The 21,302-nt window shown below is 43.8% G+C and overlaps 1 protein-coding gene across 1 annotated transcript; it reads right to left on the bottom strand.

Moving 5' to 3' along the window:
- Positions 1-1,057: 1,057 nt before the first annotated feature.
- zbtb16b (zinc finger and BTB domain containing 16b) lies at positions 1,058-20,967 on the bottom strand. The gene is made up of 7 exons (XM_035153601.2): positions 20,814-20,967; positions 18,405-19,659; positions 15,757-15,854; positions 13,424-13,510; positions 5,853-6,023; positions 4,582-4,749; positions 1,058-3,566 (listed from the first exon to the last, which is right to left on the bottom strand). The coding sequence occupies exons 2-7, from the start codon at positions 19,562-19,564 to the stop codon at positions 3,337-3,339; spliced, it is 1,914 nt and encodes a 637-aa protein (XP_035009492.1). The 5' UTR covers positions 19,565-19,659; positions 20,814-20,967; the 3' UTR covers positions 1,058-3,336.
- Between the last annotated feature and the right edge of the window lie 335 nt (positions 20,968-21,302).

Genomic DNA, 21,302 nt, shown 5'->3' on the forward strand with positions numbered 1-21,302 from the left:
TGTAAAAGTGAAATGTTGAGGTTGAATTCGGGGCCTCAGAGGCTGTGAAGAGAGGAGCTACAACGTGCAGCACTGATTCCCAAAGGGATACAAGAGCCCTGGGGACATTTGTGAAGTTTCTGTGCTGCATGTTGAAACATTGATGCTTAATTCATTTGAAAAATCTCGTTAGCCTGCCAGCAGGGAAGCCTGAGCAGTCATCTAAAGGTAATGAATTAACGGCTGATAAATAAAAGTAATGTGTAAAAATGGTTGAAATAAATTGAAAAGATAATGGGTTAATTGTTAGAATAATTGACTAAAGGTGATACAATTTGATAATAATGTATAAATGGTTTAAACCATTGACTGTAATATAAAGAAAGACGACATGATGGCTCATCATGATGCAGTCATAAACCATGCCTCCTCCATGTTAGTCGATCGGACATGGACCAAACTAAAGAGTCAATGTACAAGTCAAATACATTTTTCTCAATTCTCTATTTCTTATTAATATTATGGCCAAAAATTATATCAATCGATACCGATGATCACCATGATAAATGTCACTTTAATATTTCTTTTCAGGTTCAACAAAGTTTTACTCCTGAGTGAAGGTTGTGGTTTAAACACTTAATGGACCGAGAATGACAACACGTTTTATAAGTTTGACGTTGAGCAAGTATGTGTTGTATCTCCTCACTGTGCTTACACAAAGCATAGGCATTGACTTTTGTTGATGAAAATAACATTGCCATAATTAATGATATCGTTTTTCTGGGCAGTCTCTGGCTTCAAATGACATCATTGTCACAAGATGGCAGTGTTCGTATATATATTCCGGCTTTGTTTCTAAATAGTGGGAGGAAGTGTCATCCGTCCTTTAAACATTGAGTAAAGTTGCATAAAAAAAAACTAACAGTGTCCACTTTATTGTAATCAATTGCGTTAAGTACCTCATAGTTAAAAAGGGGTTAAGATGAACGCATTTGGAAAGTGATGTGTGTGGATGAAGGGGTGAGTTATAAGAGGCTGTGGGGGTCATCAGATGAAACACAAGGCAAATGAGACAGGATGCATAAAATAGTAAATTGTTTTATTTTATTTTTTTTATACCATGCCACTGAACACTGACGCATACAGAGTTTGTGCCTGAATCCACACTGAGAAAACACTTTCACACACTGTGTTACAAAGCTGTAATGGAGAGGGATTTTACTGCACACATGGCAAGAAGAACAACCCTGATTGGATACCAGGTCGAGCTTTGATCTGGCCCTGAGGTAGACAGACATTGACATAATCTAAACAATGCTAATCACATCCTTCTAGGACACATCAAATAAAAGGACATCTGCATTATCACAACATAGAAAGATCAAAGAAAAAACCATTTTCAAACAAAAGTGCTCTATTTCTTTTGGTCCACCGAAGAAATCCATTTATAGTGCATGTTCATGTAGAGTAGATACAGTGAATGTGTGTTCTCATGGCACTGAGTGTTGGTGGCTACTTAAGAAGGCATCGGTAATGCCCACATGACGCCAAGATTTGCTTTACACACTGTTTTCATCCAAAGATCTCAGTCCATTGTCACTTTGAAGGAAACGATTTGAGACAAGCGTGTACGTTTACATCAAAATTGCTTGGAACTTGCATCAGAGTATCGGCCACTATCGCACTATGTTGCTTCCAGTTGCAATGTTCAGACAAAGTGGATCTACATGGCAGTCTATCTTTAGTTAAGTAACAATAAACAAACACCCAGAAACAACTACCAACAGCACAGACCCATGTACTCAAGCACATTGATGCTCTACTTATAAAAGAGGCACAAGGGAGGGATCTTAATCAAATCAGAGACTTATAAAACACACACTTTAAGATGTTTTCTCAAATCATACCAAATGTAAACAAATAGCAAATTACTGTAATACAAAAATACAACATGTTTAATTCTATAAGGCCTGTGCTAGGCTCACATAAGGGGATAACATACCATGACAGTTTGTACATTACAGCTACACTACGACTGACAATAACCTGCTCATAGTGATTCAATGTCAGAATTTTCTTTTCATGTTTTGTAAAAAAAAACTACTTCTTTTAATCTTTTCTTCAAGAAAATTCAGAATCTGTGGTTTTATAAGACATCTATATATCATTACCGATTAAAAAACTACACATAAAAGCCGCGTTGAGGCTCTTCGCATTTTTTACACATTGTTTGACCATTTAAAATATGATTTTATTTGTTAGAAAAATTAAAACTTAAGAGTGGGTGAATAATTTGCAGTAGGTTTAAAACAAACGGTGAAAAGTGAGGAGAGGTAGAGCTCGCTCTACTAGAAGTCATCCCAAGAGACGCCGACTGCGTGATGAAAACCAGCACATATTTGGTAACAAATAAACAACATATAAATAGCAAAACCTATTACATTGCAAGAGAAACTCGTACTGTGAGCCAGTTACCTCGGAACAATAACACCCACTGCAAGAAAGACAAGGCAATTAAAGAGATCAAGCTTATGAGGTCAAAACGTGGCAGCCATTCAAGTAAAACATGCAAACAAAATAAACAACTCCAAAATAAAATCCAACAGCAGAAAAAAAGACAAAAAAACAACAGAGTAGTCACAGGAAATTAGGAGGGAAAGTGTCGCTAAGTTCAGCCAATCAAGCCTTCGTGGAATTATTTTCAACATCTACTGCACAATCATAGAAGATGACTCGTGTTTGCTTGATGGTTCAGCAATCAATCCAAAAGCTCCTGCTACAGACGAGTCAGCTGTCACAGCCATTGTGGCATTGATTTTAACCACAGTGGATCCATTAGAGATAGTTGTTTATTATATGTGAGAGAGAGCGAAATGTGTGTGTCTGTATCAGTGAAGTCTTCCGGAAACTGTCAATTCTCAAATGGCTCCTTTTCTACTTTTTTGGGGGGGAAAGAGACCAACGATTTCCTCCTTCTGAAAATATAATAATTTGGGTTTTTTATTCTCTGTAAATGTAAACTGAGTCTCTTTGGACTAACTTTTGTGATTATCAGTTGACATGTTTCAGTTTCCTCACTTCTCGGTAACAATAATCAAATTGCTGAGGAAACAGATGATTATTGGGAGCCCTAGTGTTTAGACCAATTTGTATTCATGAATCCATGTCAGGTAAAAAAAACTTTATCTCCCACTGTGCCAACTTCTCACAATGCATTTTTTTAAACCCATAAAGACACATTTAATCTGTCAGCTTTAAAAATCAGCAACATTGAAGTTTTTAAGGTTTTCGCCCAACTGTGTGTGTGCCTGTGTGTGTGAGTGTGTGTCACACTGTGCGTGGGGGTCCAAGTCCTGCTCAGACATAACAGACATACAGGTAAGTCTTTTCTATCCTCCAGTCTGCCGGCACGTCCTCGGGTTTGTGGCCCTTTATGTGCTTCTGCATGGCGGCCAGGCTCGGGCAGAAGTCCTGGCAGATGGTGCACTGGTACGGAGACGCGCCGTTGTGTGTGCGCAGGTGCTTGATCATAGCAGAGTAGTCTCTGGACCGCTGGTGACACAGCTTACACTCGAATGGCTTCTCACCTGAGAAATTCAGCAATAAATCATTAACCTTACACATAGAGCCAGAGGCCTGTCAGGTGAAACACTATTCACCTCTATTTCAGTCCACTTGTATACTGGGGTGTGTGTTTGTATTTGTGTTAGCTGATTAGACCTATATCAGTTGCCTTTACTTTGACATTAGATATTAATCAGTCAGTGTCATCCACCGCAAACTCAGTTTGTCTTCGACCTAAGGTCATTAAAGTAAATAAGTAAAATAATCTGAAGGTAAATTGACCTACTGGCACATTAAAATGATATTATTTAATTGTTTAATAGCAGTTCCCTGTAACAGTCACTTCCCTATCCAATCAAAAAGCTTTAAATGCTGCTAATCCATTAGAATTTGCTATATTTAGCCTCAGGGTCAGTAACATGTTTAATGTACTATTTTTTTAACTCTAAAAGTAAACATCTTTGGACATTTTAGCTTTACAAATATATTTTATCTTTTGTCAAGAAAATAACTCCAAGTCAATTTATTCCTTTTGAAACTGGACATATATTTATTTTGTAAAAAGACTCAATCATTTTCCTAAATAATTGTAATTCTTACTCAAACAGGTTCAGTTGTAGGGACAGTTTTCATCTGCATATTAAAACACATTGAGTTGACAGCAGCAGGACAGTGTCTGTGGTATTGAGTCAAAATAAACTACATTGGCTGTGTTCATATTAATGATGAAACATGTAACCCAGTGCAACAGTGCAGCTCTTTGATGTGTTTTTGTATTACAATGAGGTCTGGGGCTCAGAGGACTGACATATCAGGCTTTGGCTGTAAAGACAATATTTGTTATTAGGATCAATTGATTATTTGTCTTTTCACAGGATTAATCTGTTAATTGATTGAGTGTGATTAGGAATATTCTATGTTTTTTACGTCCTGTTAATTTAAATTATTAAACTACTAAGAAAATCAAGCCTGATAGCAGCACCAGTACAGCGCAGACCCTGCTCTCCTATATATTTGCGTGTGTTTCGGAACTCGTACCTGTATGTACACGGTAGTGTGTCTCTAGCTGGTGTTTGAGGCTGAACCTCTTCCCGCAGCCGTTGCACTCGTAAGGCTTCTCTCCTGTGTGGATGCGTTTATGGCCCCTCAGCGTGCCGTCGTCTCTGAAACAGCTCCCGCAGAATTCACACTCAAACGGGTGATCGCCTGAAAACACAGTTGTGTCACAACAGCAGCCGCGACACCAGCTCAGCCCATTATCGTGACAAGCATTAAAGGCTGACACTATCGTGGCACGACATGGTATGGCGCATATGTAGCTGCATAGGTCAAATAGTCACACGGCCCTTTGTGCACATGCATATCAAGCAGGGAAATAAAGTGCTTTCAGACGTTGCTAATGTTATGACACGGGGACACTCCTCTTGGCTGTCTGCTAATAGCTAATAAAAGCCCCCCGGGCTTGGGCTGCTCTGTTCTCTATACTGTAGTTAATCTATTTCTCTCCTAGGCTGAGGGTTTGACTCATCTCCAATGACCTATGTGCCTCATTATCTCAGTGTCCACAGCAACAGCCAAGTCAGAGGATACATTGCTCTCCTCATTACAGGCCGAATCTCCCCAATCCCCCACCCCACTATGGAGCAGATGACATTTACAAAATGTTACTTCCAAGCAGAATGGCATACAAACAAGATACGCTGCCATGGCCAAAACTCCCTTCACTTCTGTCTCTTCACATCAATTATGTATTTCTCCTGTCTAGACATCAAGCCATCCTGACAGCTGGGAGTGTTATTTAAGGTAAAAGAAGAAAGGGGGACATCTTTTCAGTAAATATCTCTCTGTCTCCTGCGGCACTAAGACTCACCCTCGGTAGAACACACAGACGAGTCATTTCCATTTGCTTTTCCTTCAATATTTATTTGGGTTTCCTCTATCATTTTGGGTGAACCACACTAGAACTGACAGCCGTGAATTGCAGAAGCCCAAAGGCTGTCTAAGAACCCAAAATATAAACAGGATGAAATTGCCCAAAATATGCACCGGCCATAACGGTACAGTGCTGTCATCAGAGAGGTGAGTCATCTTATAGAGAAGGAAAAAGGAGGGTGGGAGAGGATGCATGCAAATTGAGTAAAACCTCAAAGCCAACAACCTAAGGAAATCAACCCAAATACAAAAATAAATACCTCCGTCTTTCTCTTTCTCTCTCGACGTGTGCATGCGTTTCACACCGAATGTTTATGTTTTGTGACAGGAGATAGCGCTGCAGACGGCGATTGTGGTGCAAATAATCCGTGTCTTACCCGTGTGCGATCGCAAGTGTCTTTTGAGGGTGGTGTGGCTGGGGAAGGGGCGCTCACAGTGGCTACAGATGTAGCTGTGCATGCCTGCATGGACCTCCATGTGCTGCTGCAGGGCCTTCTGGGTCTGGAAGCGCTTTGCACACAGCAGACAGAACACTGCCATGTCAGTCCCTGGAGAACGCACAAGACACAGACGCACAGTTATTTCAGTACCATACACAGACAGGGCCTTAAGTGGGGAAACTGGGTCACTTCAACTTTGTGTGAGTCCTCTGAGGGAAAAGCTTCTTTCAAAGAGCGAGTGCCTCTACCTAAACCAACTCTCCTAAAAGCCCAGAGGCACTTTCAACTGTGAGTCTTTATGCATTCTATTTTAAACCATGAAAGTCATTGTTTTCTTTAAGAATTTCCCACACAATGCACAGCATGCCAATCACACAATCAATGGCTCCTTCCTGGTGTGTTAGATGTGTAATTATTCTCTTCATTCCCCATCAGGAGTCAGCTCCAGTCTGTGAAGTCCTCTGTCTCTGTGCTCAAAGAGCGGCTGATAGTAGCTCCACCCTAAATGATGCCTACACCATGTGCTCTGTGCAGAATGTTAAGTAGTGATATCAAGCCATTAAAGGCAGGACTGCAGGAAAAAACACAATCCAGTTTAATCCTGTGTGTGACCTGGCATCTCTTTGGGGCTGCTTTCCTGTTGCACAGAGTGTGGAGAGGAATACAGATAGGGAGTCGCTGGTGGGGTAGTTTAAGTCAAAATGGCTGTGTGAAGAAGATCCATTGGCTGTCATACAGTCAACACTTGATCTACAGGCTGTGAATGCCAGAATGGATTTGAGTGCCTGCATACACAGCCTCTAGATCAAGTGTTGACGGTGTGTGTGTGTGTGTGTTTGTGTGTTTGCCCGAATTGCAAATGCATACGGGAGGTAAGACTGGTTAATCAGCTGCATTTTGGACATAATGCGCATGTCCCGGAGAGCGAGGCTTTAATGTGAGATTATGAGGTCCTTATTTCTCTGTCTGCTCAGGTTGCAGATCATTTACAATGCTAGCAGGTCCCATTGCTCCTGACTCGGATTCAATCAGACATCTCCAGCGGAGGATCATTAGTAAACAGAGGACTGTGCCAGCACTTCATTGGAATTCAAGTGGGGTTGCTGTGTCGCATTTAAAATGCAGTCTGATGAGGTCCACTAAATCAAATCATTTGTTACTGTTATTGAAGTGCCTTGAGGCAACTGGCAATTAAATTGGAATTAACGCAGGGAAAGGGATACAGCACACTCATACTAAGAGGGAAGACACTTGGTTTAGGTTCAATCAAGTTAACAGACAAGCCTGTTCAAAGTAGCAAGAAAAAGAAACAAATCAAGCAAATTCACATTTCAGGACAAAATCAGAAACATTCATTGTGTGTTTACTAATCCACGTATCGCTATTCGCTCAAACAAAGGCGCTGTTTTAGACTTAACGTTTCACAGATAAGTACATTCTGGCATAGATGCACAAAGCCTCCTCTTAGAAAATTATAGTGCTTCTTTTTCAATCTAGTTTTGAAACTTTCCCCCCCAAAATGGCTCTAATGGAACTGATCATTCGTAATCATTGACAGAAAGAGGACAGGATGAAAGACATTCCCCGATCTTAACAATCCGTCAGGGAGGTGATCCGCTGGAGTGAACTGCACCTGTTCCGCGGCTTTATCCTGTGGACTTTTGCACAAAGGTTACACAATAAGGTTCAGGCCCTCATTGACCAAGCCCATTAGTCATAGGCTACTCTCGCAACTCCCACAATCCCTGTCTTTATGCTGTCGCCTAATGACCACGGCCTTTTCTCACCCACGTATCACAATATTTTAGTTGAAAACAAAAGACAACTCCATTCTCAACGCCTCTGCACCCTCCCCGCTCCCCTCATCCGCTGACCATACAGGAAATCCTTTCACTGTCTAACTAGCTTCACTTTCTGCCTGAGTCATACCTAACTAAAGCCAGTTCATTCTGCATAGTGCAACACTGCAGTCTGGATAATGATCTATCTAAAAATGGCTAAAGACATTAAAGAGGAACAAAAAAGCAGTCTGTGCATGACCTGTGATGTTCATCCTTGATTCACTTTAACTAGATCCTCTGGTAATATTAGCTGCGGCCAGCAGGGGGAGTGCTTTCTGTTCCAATGTGTCCAGGTTAGTTTAGCTGCAGGCGAAGCAGAGCAGAGCCCTCAACCAGCTGAATAACACATTATCCACCTTGTTGTTACTTCAAAGCTCCTTTAATTATCCTCTCTCCTCTCTCTTTATTAACGATCATATATTGTAAATGGCTGTTTCTGTGCAGCCAGCATACTTTGTTCTGGCTGCTGTAAAACTTTAACAATCCCGTTTGTTTGAGGAGGTAAACCGTTACTCCCTGACACACTCGCAGACGCTCACAGATGTATATCCTGATCCCTCTGTCACCAACAATACCGAAACTTGAGAAAAGAAATCTGACAAATATTCTGTCACAAGAATCTCACTCTTGATCTCAGGTTGACACGCGGCGACGACAGCTTCGCAGTCGTTTTAGATTTCTTCCTTCGCAACTGACGCCGAAAATAAAAATAACAAATAATATCTTGAAGTGTAAACAACAACCTTCGGAGGCGAGGAAGTGTTTATGTGTTAGTGGTGGCATTTCGCCTCGCTGTGCTCTGTTAACTTTTCAAACGAAAAGGATTTGCAGTTGTGGAGTTTTCCAGTAAGCTTTGGTAATAAGTGCAGAGGAGCTTCTTTATGAGAGAATAAGCCCTAAAGTTGGTTGTCATTGCCCCCTGCTTTCTCACCCTCAACCAGACAATGGGCCTGGGATTTTAGTTTTAAGGCACAGGATGACCCCCTGACCCTTGGCCCTCAATGGGGTAAATACCATGTAATCAATGGTATTCGTCAAAGGCTTGAGAGTTGACTGAGCATTGTGTTTAGTGGGAGGGAGCCTTAACAGTGGGAATAATGATTTACTTTCAAGCAATTCTGCTATGAGGCAGAAAACATAAACATTTACTGCTGATTGTCCAGTGCACAATTAGGTTTGTAGTTCAGGACAGTTTGATGTTTTTATGCTATTTCGGCATATCTGCACAAGAGGATGTGTATGCTCATGTGATTTAACATGGTCTGCCTTCATGCATCTGCCACTTATTCACTCCAACTGAGGTGGGAGCCAGCCAGGCTCTCACGCTGCCTAAGAAACAAAACCATGTGTCTAGGCAACCAGATAGGATCATGGTCCTTGTTGGGGTGAAGTGTTCAAGCTAATCCCTTCATTCACAAATAAGCGCAGCCTGTTTCTTTTCAAGCCGCAAACAAAAGTTTTCCCACCCTGAGAATCTGGGAGTAAACCCCACTGCAAATTGAACAAGAGATTGTATTCAGTGACGCCCGCAAATCTGTATAATTTCCTCTGTGTTAATCTTAACTTGGGTGTCCGCTGGCCACCAGCTACACTGATTGATTTGTGAACAATTCTCCTTTAAATATACTTATCTCTAAAGAATCCCAAACATTTAGTATTTACGATTATTATGCAAATGTGTGCCTTAATTTTATCAACACCTTCAGAATCTGATCTGTTGAGGTACTTATTTCAGTAAATAGTGTGGGGGGGGGAATCCCCTGCTGCTATAAAAAGAACAAGGAATTTCACAGATTTACCAAATTACTATATCACATTACGGACGATCATGTCGATCTGGTTGAATATGCAATTTGCAGACACTACAGACGATTTCCTAAGGCCGTGCACAGTGCATATACAGTGTGCTCACTGTCTGCTGGCTCACTGATATCACACTGTTAAACATACACAGTCATGCAGGCTACATTATGTGCTAGACCTCACATGACCCTGTGCGTTCACGCTACTGTGTTCACGCAGACAGCTCCCCATAGATGCGGCAGCTCAGGAAGCACATACACAAATACTACAGTACCTTAAACAACCCCGGGCTCTCATCAGCAGACTGCTAATCTACCCGAGTGAAAAACAACCGACTCAATAATTAATGCAACAAGAGATACGTTGCTCGTGTTTAACCACCATTCCATGGACCCGCTCATTGAGGTCACGCACTGTTTCATTCGCCCTCGATTCCTAGAATGTTTACTATGTTTTCTCTAACTACTGTATCTCTCTTTGCATGAAAGGACAGGGCATCCCAGCACTTTGTGTATCATGACAGTCGGTGCAAATAAACATTGGGCACACGGAGCACAGTTCATTTCAGTTAAAGGTTCGTATGAATTACAGCTGGGTATTACCGCAAGGGTGCAATATGATGACGGGCACTCAATTAGGCAAGCTAAAAGGTCTGCGTTAAGAGGGCTGTATTATAAAGCATGTATCTGAATGGACTACAGGACTGTTTAATTAGGGCTCGGACAGAAGGTAATAATATTCACTTGATGAGGCAGCTCGTAATGGGTGGAAACGGTGCAGCTGCTGGGAGTACACAAAGGCAGCTTCTTCAAGGCAAAGGCCACAGGAGCCTTGTAAGCAAGGTGGCAGAATGGTCAGCCAGTGCGGGTTGAAGGATATATAGCTCATTTCTGTGCTTGCTGTAGATAAGCTACAGTCCTGGGTTTTCCAGCATTTGAAAGCTCGTTGCCCCAGAGCCTTAACTTGCTCTGATGAAACAAACCCCTTTGTTGTGAGAGCAATTCAGAGACAGATCCATTCTTTTATTTTGGGCTCTGACAAGTAGGTCAGAGGAGACTATGACAGTGCTGTGGTGAGGAGTAAACTGCAGCACATGATGTTGTTTTCCTCTCAGTCCTGGCATCCAACACCAGCAGCAATCCTCCTGCCCTCAGGAAGTCCTCACATACCCCCTCCTACCCCCCCGTCCCCCTCCCGTCTCACGGTCCACCCCCACCTCTCACTTTGATCTCTCTGACTTCAGCTACCCACGGCCATTCACCTCTGACATATCAAAACGGCTAAATACACTTTCACTGTAAACTACTCTTGCAGCCAGTGTTGCCAAATTGCTTCAGAGTATCAGAGTAAGGTCTCCCAGAAGTGGTATTATTTCCCCTCTAGAGGAGGTGGACAGCAGTGCTGCAGCTGCTGAGGTCTGACAAGTGTTAATCGGCTAAGAGGAAACTCATTTGGCTCACTGGTTATGCCACATGGCAAATTAAAGCCACGGCTGCACCACTGGCACTAAGCAGAACACTGGAAGATCATGTGTGTGTGTGTTTGGGAGAAATACAAATCCAGGTGATGCTTATTAAATTGGAGTTGGAGCAATGTCATGATCCCCCCCCAACACACACCACGTCAACACAGCTGATTAAATTACCTGTTGCTCATGTCATCAGCCGTGAGAGTCAGTAAAAAGGGTCACGCGTCACAGCAGGCCGAGCTGAGATCATGACAAAATGAGGGAGTAATGCCCTCCTGGACCCTGCTCCGGATTCAGTGCCAAGCTGAAACCGAGCTCTGGGTGTTTACAAGTTGGGCAGATAAGGGTAGAAACTTCTGGGCATCGCTAACACCCCTCCATGTCCATTTCCATTAAGTATTCATACTGTGTGTGCCACCTGGAGTTACAGTTACATGCCAGTGCTCCTGAGAGGGTTATCACCTTTCTCTGACAGTCGCAGAAAAGGTGTGGATTCAGACACTGTTGGGCATATGCAGCGCCTGACAACAATACCACTGTTTTTCACAGTTAGAGGTTTGTGTCAACACTCGGTGCAAAGTCTGTCGCTACAAGCTAATGGGATAATACTCACCGCAGGAGGCATGCTTACAGTATGAAAGGCTTTATAGGTTGTCAATAACGGTTTTATCAATGATTGTAGTCATCAGTGCTTTTAGATCCAGTATTAAACTGTTGCGCTGTAGAGCGTTCCAGGCTGTGGCTTCATTTTTAAACTCGCTGATCATGTCAGTTGATATTTTATTTAACATTTATTCAGTGGAAAAAACTGGGTCATTGGGTTTTTGTCCACTTTGAGATAAGATTGCAACTAACCCATTGTTTTTGTTATTGATTTAATAGGCCTATTATTTTCTCGATTTATTATTTGGTCTGTAAAATGTCAAAAAACACTGAGAAATCAAAACTTCACAGAGCCCGTGTTGGTTTGTTTCTCCAGCAGTCCAAAGATTTAGTCTCTTAATCTGTTACGACCAAAACTAAAAACTAAGAATCCAGCCAATGTTGTGATTACACTGTAATCACAACATTGGCTGGATTCTTTGTTTTTAGTTTATATTACACCATCTGAAAGTAGAACGCTATGCTCAGTTAAAATTACCGAATTATAATTAATTGTCTATTTACTAATCAATAAATCGACTAATTCTTTAAGTTACATCAACAGGCTTTAAGCTCCAAATACAATATATTTATTAAGTCATATGTTTTTTTAAGTCTGGTTTCTGAAGCTTTCTTTCAGAAGGTGTCAGACAATTCATGGGTTGTTCCGTCCTTAATTTATCATAGAGCTGAAAATACACAGTGCGCCATGTTAGCAAAGAAAACATTCCAACAAAATCCTGCTTATTTTTATTTGTTTTAATGGATTATTACTGATGATGCATAATTGATGAATGTTGTGTTAAGTTAAAGGATTTCAGCTTGTTTCTGGTCCTAAATTTAAGTTGTTCGACTTAATTATTTATAAACCATTAATAAAGTCATTACTGACAACTTATAAACCATTTTATATATTAGCAGTAATTATTTAGCAATACTTAAAGTAATAACATATGGTAATACTCTTATTACCATTAAGAATATACATATTTGGCTGGATTTTGATTTTAGGACTTCATTTGTAATACACCTTTCTCCCTTTTCTATTATTAAATATATATAACTTTATATCTTTTTTCTAACAATCTAACACTTTCTAACTTCAGTTTTAGAAAGAGCAGCTCTCCTCAGTTTCTTTGTTTGCAGAATTGATTTTAGAAGATGAAAATGATTTCAGCTCCTCCGGCAGGTTGTTCCAAACTGTAAGAGCCCAGTCTGCAAAGCACCAGTCACCATCATCCAGGTTTGTGCAGCCGCTCAGCCAGAAAAACACAACTTTAAGAAAAAAAACATTTTGACTCATCTTAGTGCCAACTGTTAATGGCAGGTGCTCACTGGAGCAGAAAGATTTAGTTCATTTGAGGAAAACTGGAAGGGACAAAAGGCGCTCATCTTGTTGAGTGTGCCGGTGCAAGGTAAATAACTCAGCAGCAGGTGAGGATAGCATGTCTGTGAAACGGTAACACTGGTGCTGTAATGCTTTGGCTGTGCCCAAGTGGAATGCAGAGGGTCTTGGATGCCAAGAGATATTAGTGGGTGATATGTGAGAGTGCCTCCCACCTCCCTGTTGATAAATTATGGAGCATCATGACAGGAACAGTTTAACCCAGCGAGCATGACAAGCAAATTTAGACCCACGATCACAAGCGAAGGCTTATTCACCAGCTCTGTGCATGCTGTCCAGGTTAAACATGATTCGTGTATGTGTGTGTGTGTGGCGGAAGTGTTAGTGCATACACACGTTGTACCTGTACCTGTGTGTGTTTGCCTGTGGGCTTCCAGAGCATCCTCTGAGGAGAAGGTGGCTCCACACTGATCACACACCAGCGCCTCTGCAGGAGCTGTGAATCAAACATATGAGATGCGTATCAGACATCAACACAAACACATGCGTTTGTAATTGTAGAGTAAAGTCAGTTCATTTAGCACAGAAAGATATCACTGGAGAAAGCAACAAGAGGGGAACAAAGGCGCCTCATTTCAGAAGTCAGCGGAGAGACTTGCTTGTCACACACTTGTGCTTTTCAGGTGTTAACACAAGGAAGCGAACGTGCAGAGTACAATGGAAGAGAGGGAAGCGCCGTAAAAACACAACTCAGGACAAACAAAAGCACCAGACAGGGTGCAACGGCCCTTCTTCTCGACAAAAAAGAGCCGAGCTGAAGAGTTTTATTTACCGTGCCCTGTTATCAGTCTGTGAACAGTGAGCAGACTGTCTGCCTGAGAGGCCACAGAAGGACTGGGTGTTCTCTGTACAGCAGACGCTTCCCGCCTGCGGCACATCCCTTTTATCAAAAAAAACACTTCAGAGTCAACACCCCAAATCCCATTGCATGCACTGTAACTACAGTTCCCAGTTCACCTTTGGAATGCCCTTGTCTATTCTGATGAAGACATAGAAGAGACGAGGATGCATAGAGCTCGCAGAGACATTCAATCCCGGTCCAACACTCACCTCACACCTGCACACACATGCACACACACACACACACACACACACACACAGACACACACGCAGCTGTTTGGATGTGGGTTGGCTCTCACAGAGATGTAAATCGGTTGCAGATCCATACTGGCCCTGGGCTCATTCACTGATCTATTTTCTGCTCAGCTGGCTTTAAATGAAGTTAAAATGACTCATTAAAACACCCACAAGCTTTGGGAACTCTGAGCGCTCCAGCCTAAATGTGGTCCTCTTTCAACTCTTATGATGCCTCGACACACAGACACTGTGCCACTGTTCCCAGTGCTGCACACAATCACAAAAAAGACCCAATTTGTTCATTTCTGAAAACAACAGCTTCTGAAAACAAACTGTTACTCTTTTTTTGCGATGCTGTGTTTAGTTGCACAAAAATAAAACTTGGTTGGGAGCAACACTGTAAGTACCACTGAGGCGGTGTTGTAGATCCTGATGTTGTATGACGCTGTCCAGTGTGGTGTGTTGTACTGTGTGAGATTGTGTGATAAGGGAAGAAGAGAACATAGTGCATTGTCTTGTGCAGTCAAAGGCACGGAGTGTGCTCTCATCCATAAACCATCAAACTGTCTCCAGACGCGGCTGCAATCGTCCTCCATCAAAACACTTTGTCTGGCATACCAAAATAAGAGCCAGCATCGAGCTGAATACCAAATCAGCCCATTAGAGCGGTGGAGCACTCGCTCCTTAGCAACCAGCGGGATCTAAGGCTGCTATACCGAAATACACAGTGACAAAGAAATGAGATCCATATCTCTTTTTTTCGTGTGTTGTATTATGGGTTGACACGTCGGGATGGGGAGAGTTTACGCAAAAATTCAAATTGGGTTAAAGGTGCTGCTGTTGTGGATGTCACAGCGAATTGAAAATCAAAGTGCGTTGTCGGGGTCTGTGAGTAATGCGAGACAATATGTGTGTTTAGGGTTGTGCGGAGGGTATAGACGGGGAACAAAAAGGGACGACTCAGGTGAAGTTTAAAGAGGCAGATTCTCTAAAATCTGTCAGCAGTATGTCATTCCCGAACAAGGGACCTCGCCTTGTCTATACACATATTCTAGTTGAGGTTTCTGTTTTAGTTTCATTTTTAGTCCCTGATCCCCCCATCTACCCCTCCACCCCCACCACTCCTCTGCTCCTCTTTCTCTATTTTGGATAAAGTAGCTGGGAGAGCAGTCAGGTCTGATTAAGTCTGCATTTGGGTACAGTGTGTTCCTGGACACACATCTGCGAGCGAGCCATCACACACGCTTCGGAACACTGGCAGAACACCCAGGCCTGCCGGCAGCTGATGATGTCATCACTCAGAAGGGGCAGAGCTGGCGAGCTGCCAGAGTCTCCGAAAAAACACAGAAACGATTCAAACGGAGAGAGAGACTAGAGAGAAAGACGGGGAGGAGAGGAGAGGAGAGGAGAGGAGAGGGGAGGGAGCGGTACACAGACCTAAGCATGGAGAAGAAGAAGGCATGATCCAAGTATTCGGAGCAGCACTAACTGGTGGGAGGAGGGAGGGGCTCTAGCATGAACAGGTGCATTTGAAAGGCCGCACTATCAAGAGGCTTCATGAGCACCGAACACTGTGAGATGAGTATATAAGAGTTAGTAAAGTACCTGCGTGAGACAGCATGTGCATTCTTAGCCGCATGCTGTCCTGGAAATGTTTGCCACAGTATTCGCAGCCGTGGCCCTTCTCGTCGTTATGCAGCCTCCTGTGGAAAGACAAACACTAATGTGAGCATGTTAACAGAGACGAGAACAGAGCGGAGAACGCACTCGTGATGATAAAAAAAAGTATCTAGTTTCTGCGTTTTTTTCTGTAAGGTCTCCCAAACCCAGAAGCATCATTGTCCTCGTAACAAGAGGAGCATGTTTTAATTCCGGCAAGAATCCCTCGCTGAATGCAGCATCATTAGTGTAAGAGGCCCTTGGAGTTGTGAATCACAACGCATGAATGCTAAAAGAACACAGACAATAGGATATCTGGCTAATTTCAGAGTGCAGACATACGCGTGCCTCCACCCGCCAGCACTGCAAGACACTGGGAATGCACAGAAACACACACACACACACACCAAAGGCATGCACGCGCACTCACAGCCCCAAATAACATGCACGCACACACACTTCTCCTGCAACTGCAATGAATAGGAGAAAAGAAGATGATTCGCTGAAGCTCTGCCGGCAGCATAACCTATCATATCATATCACACACATCCAAGCATGCAAGGCATCTGTACTGTTATCCTTATATCACCCCGCCAACAGTGGCGCAAATGGACAAAAGAGAGTGCACGGACACACACACAATTAGTACAGAGATGTCATTTTGCACACATGAAATCAACATTTACATATTGATTTCAGCCACATTCCGTCAGTTTTTTTTACTCTACGTTTGAAGATTTGACCGTTTTTTAATGATGCTAATTTACTTGAGCATTTATGGGATTAAAAAAAAAAAGCTTTTATTTTGGCGTGTTAACCATGTGACCGTGATGTATACATTTCCTTTTTTCTCTACACTGGTAACTGTTATAATGATAAAAGGCAGGAATACGGAGTCAGTGTCCTTGGTGCCTCGGGGTCAAGACGCTGACCATGTAATCACAACATTCCCAGTTTGAGCCCAGATGGAGACATTTGTTGAATTTCATTCTTCATCCCTCTTCTCTCCTCATTTCCTGTCTCCTCTCTGGTATAAAAGAAGACACTCGCAAAATATTTAATAAGATACAAATTCCATAAAAAAGAATTTGTATTATTTAAATTCTTAAAGAGGATAAAAAATTTTTAAAAATAATAAGCTAATTTAACCTTGGAAAATAAAATAGTTTTTGCTTTGTAATTTCAGCCATATTGTAGGCATCACCTTTTAAAATACAATTTATATTTCAAATTTAAAACATTTATTTCTCTACTTTTGTATTAAAAAACAATAGTGTTAAACCGTTGTGGTTTTGCAGACTGAAGCGGTTTCAGGAGATGCTATTTTAACAACACTACAAATGTCAATCTGCAGACCAGGTGTATGCTCAGTGACCTGGTTACAGACCAGCAGCAACTTCATTACAACCTCAAGCAGCGCCACCAATGCAACTCTGTCAACCCGCGGACATCCGCCTGTCTCCATGAGTAACGCGCATCACTAAATATCCCACAGGATGCTCTGTTTCACTGGGCGGTTTCAACACTGCTCTAAAGTGGCACGAGGCTGAAATGTCAGCCACAGGCGCGGACGTAGAGAGGCTGCGATCCTAATCATGGGTTTGCTGCATATTAGGACTTTGGGCTCGGATCATCTTGTTTGTGATGATTAGTGATGAGTCAAGCACTGCGAAGCACGCACAGTTATCAACATCTGCATTCGAGTTCATCAGAGATGGATGCAAGTTTTGTGTGTTTGTGTGTGTGTGTGTGTGTGTGTGTGTGTGTGTGTGTGTGTGTGTGTGTGTGTGTGTGTGTACAAGAACAACTTATAAACTGACGAGCACATAAATAATGAACAGAAAAATAAGGGGAAAACAACAGCGAGTCAAGAGGCACGAGTTATCCATCATCGAGCTGAAGCGTCCAGCCGGGTCCCTGCTGAGAGGCTCCTCTCTGCTGATGCAAAGGAGTGCATATCAAACAGCCTGGGAGACGGCGAGGCGCACGTCTGCACAAATAATCAAACCGAATTTCAGAAATCCGGCTTTGTAAATAAGAGCTTTATAAGACACCAAGGCCTCTTTATATCAAATCCCTCACCACAGAGACCCGATTGAAAACTTCCTGACACGTCTCACGGTGAAGACATGAGAGCAGGTGTCCCTGAGAATACATTAGCATATTTATTGTTGCTCCTTCAAGCTTTTAACTCGCGTAGTATTTTAACAAAACAAAAATCCAGAAGAACAAGACAGATGAATTCAGCTGACATGTGTCCGATGCTTTTGTTAACACCACAATCTCCTGCTTTAGTTTACATTCATCGTAGCACACAAGCACCTTCAGATTCCCCCACGTCTTTTATTAGACACAACATGTTTGTCAGTTAAATTATGTGGAGCAGTGCGTGTAGCAATGTTGTGCGTTTTTATTTCCCCCCAGAAAAATGTCACTGACTAAAAACTATGACCTTTTTCCTTTGGCTTTCATGAGTGATAATTAGGTTTTGGAGCCTAATGTGAAACTATAAGATACTAAAATAGATGCAAAATGAGCTGCGATGCCGCTGTGATGTGTAAAGAATGTGGTGTTGATTGTGTCACGTGTGTTACCTGTGCTGCTCCATGGCCTGTCTGCTGTGCAGCTGAAGACCACACTCGCCACAACACTGCTGGCCTTGGGCCTGGCCACTTTGCCTCATCCCAGCTGCAAACTGGCCCAGCCGGCTGAGGAGCTCTCTGTGCAGCAAGCCCTGGTGCAGCAGGCCGCTGTAGGCCCTCGGATCCAGCGGCACGCCCAGGGACGGGGCCACTGACACGGACACCATCCCCTCCCCAGTGTGGTGGGAGGGCACAGAGTATATGGAGGGCAGATGTTTCTCTGTGATCCCGGGGAAACAGTCAAGAGAGTTCCCCCCCACTTGAGCTCCGTCTTCGGGGCCCGTGTGCAGCTCTCGAGCGCTGGTGATCACGCTGCCTCTCAGTGGCGTCCCCGGACCCTCGTCTTTGGGCTGGTCTGACAGGTAGCTTCCTTCCCCGGCGCTGGAGGACCTGCCCTCACAGCTGTTGGCTTCATCCACCTGCATGTTCTCTGATTTAATATTTCTAGCAGGATCCAGGGTCGAGGCCTGGGACAACTCGTGCTGCTGAGGCTGCTGGGAACCCTCCATGTTGACATCCAGCTTGGGGCTGGATTCAGGAGCTCCCTCAGGGTCCGGACCAGGAGAGCTCCTCTCCGTCATGTGGTACAGTGCCAGGTTGTGCAGAGCAGTTGGGCTGGTGCGTGTGGGTCCGTCCTGTATGGAATGCTTCTTGGACATCAACATGTGCCTCCAGTGCCGGGCCCGGCTGTGGTCACTGTGGTCTCCGGAGCTGTGATTCCTCGCCGCCGCCTCCTCGCTCTCCTCCGCCTGGATGGTCTCCAGCACTTTCAGACACTGCTCCTCCAGGTACTCGATCTCCAGGATCTCGGCAGCGTAGAGCAAGTCGTCCAGGTCCTCGGCCGTGGCCTGGAGGGACGCGGTGTAGGCGTACTCCAGGATCTGCTGGAAGGTCTTGGGGGACAGGAAGTCCAGGGCGTACCGCAGGCTGCTGCGGTGGAAGAGAATCTCGAACATTTTGCTGGTGCAGGCCAGAACGGTGCGGTGCGCCGGGAACTCCTGGCCGTCCACCGTGATGATGACATCACACAAGGTGCCGGTCAGACGCATCTGATTGGCCCGCTGCAGGAGCGTGCTGGGGTGAGTGGGATTGTGGAGCTGGAGCACACCCATGATTTTCTGACCCGTTTCCACTCGGACCTCGGCCGAGCCCACGCATGAGGTGTGGCTGTGCCGCCTGGTTCACTGGTCTTCAGCTGGTTGTAGGTCTGTGGTGTGGAGGGGGTCATTAGCACCTGTCTTACCGATGATGCAAAACACAGTTAAATATACTCACTTTCCTCCATGCACAATCAATAGAAATATTTATCTTTAATAATATGAGTTACAAAACAAACAGCTATATAAATATATTCTATGAAATATAAACGCACGTCTGATCATTTCACAGGTTTTAATTCATTCCTCCAACATGTTTATTTATTCTAATTAAGAACCAGAGGCAGACAACAGGTCGATGAGCGCAAAACAACCGTTTCCCTGTGCAGGTGATTAGTCTGGGGGTCTCGTTGAGAGGCGGTCACGTCGCTGTAATAACGTCTGCATACTGAGAGGTGACGGTTCAATCCATCAGACTCTCACACACACACACACACACACACACACACACACACACACACACTCTCAGACTCACGCACACACTCTCACACTCAGACACTCTCAGACATCATGCCCTCAACAGGTAGACCTGTCATTAACAAACGCCTTGAAGGGCTGATTAGTTCATTTAGGCTGCGCACGTCCATGATTAGACGCGTAAGAGACAATTAAGACACTCAGTTAAAAATCCCTAAATAACTTATCAAACTATGTGATCGATGGAGCGCAGCCCCGACGCCTCCCTGCTCCTCGGTGTTTGTCAGTGTTTAAAAAGCTGAATGAGGTGATGTGCGTGTGAGGTGTGTGTCTGTGTGCGTGTGTGTGCGTGTGTGAGGTGTTTAGTGTTGCGCTCAGCTGCTCCTCCAGTGATGCTCGCAGGCTGCATCCTCAAGTCCCCGCAACAGCAGAGCGCATCAGGTGCACGCACGCACCTTTTTTTATTATAGAGACACACGGCGACGAATTAACGCGTGTGCACGTGTGTGTCCGTGTGCGTGTGTGTGTGTGAGTCCTGAAATAAAAGCGACATTTCTTCCAAACAGCGCAGTGACGTGATCCCGTCCGAGCTCAGTCAAGTTTGTAAAATCCGAAACGAGGCTGCGGACAAACTTCCTCTACGTGCACATGTCCGCTGTCACATCCAGCCGCGGAGCTCACGCGCACAAAGTGTCTGATGATGAACGACGAGTTGCACAGACGCAGAAGTTGACGAGAGAAAACACACGCGCGCGCGCGATGGAAGTGGAGGAGCCACAGTTCTTACCTCAGCGCGTCTCTACCGTCCTCCGCCGATCATCCACACAACGTGATGCGGACACATTTCACAGTCCCCGCTCCAAACTCTCTGCTGCTGCGGGAGAGCGAATCACCAGCGAGCCGCCGCCGTCACCGCTCCGCAGGACACCCCACACATCCGGGAGGGACCTGCCACAATAAAACACCGCCTCCTAACCACGTGTTGACGCACAGAGAGCGGTTCTGATTTATTGTTGAGAACAGGGGGAGAAGGGAAAAACTGATAAAGAGGAGGTGTCCAGTTTATTTATAATGGTAGTAACAGGCCTAGTGGTAATAATAGAACAACTTGGATTTATTTATTTGACCTTTAAATGTCCTAAAGGTTGATTTATAGAGTCCAAAGAGAGTGGTAAATATAATAAAAAATATGATGCAACCAACCCTCTTATTCCTTTAGTTTGCTCAGACCATCAAATTAAAATGAAGAATGATTTTGAACATCTTGAGAAGATGT

This window comes from Hippoglossus stenolepis, chromosome 4 (genome assembly GCF_022539355.2).
Source record: "Hippoglossus stenolepis isolate QCI-W04-F060 chromosome 4, HSTE1.2, whole genome shotgun sequence".
NCBI lineage: Eukaryota > Metazoa > Chordata > Actinopteri > Pleuronectiformes > Pleuronectidae > Hippoglossus > Hippoglossus stenolepis.

Excerpts from the sequence above, each read along its gene's own strand:
- zbtb16b (XM_035153601.2), bottom strand. The coding sequence starts at position 19,564 with ATGGGTGTGCTCCAGCTCCACAATCCCACTCACCCCAGCACGCTCCTG. Across the intron at positions 15,855-18,404 it reads CAGGCCATGGAGCAGCACAG|GAGGCTGCATAACGACGAGA; the intron begins GTAACACACGTG and ends GTCTTTCCACAG. Across the intron at positions 6,024-13,423 it reads CCACAGGCAAACACACACAG|GGACTGACATGGCAGTGTTC; the intron begins GTACAGGTACAA and ends TGCGTTCTCCAG.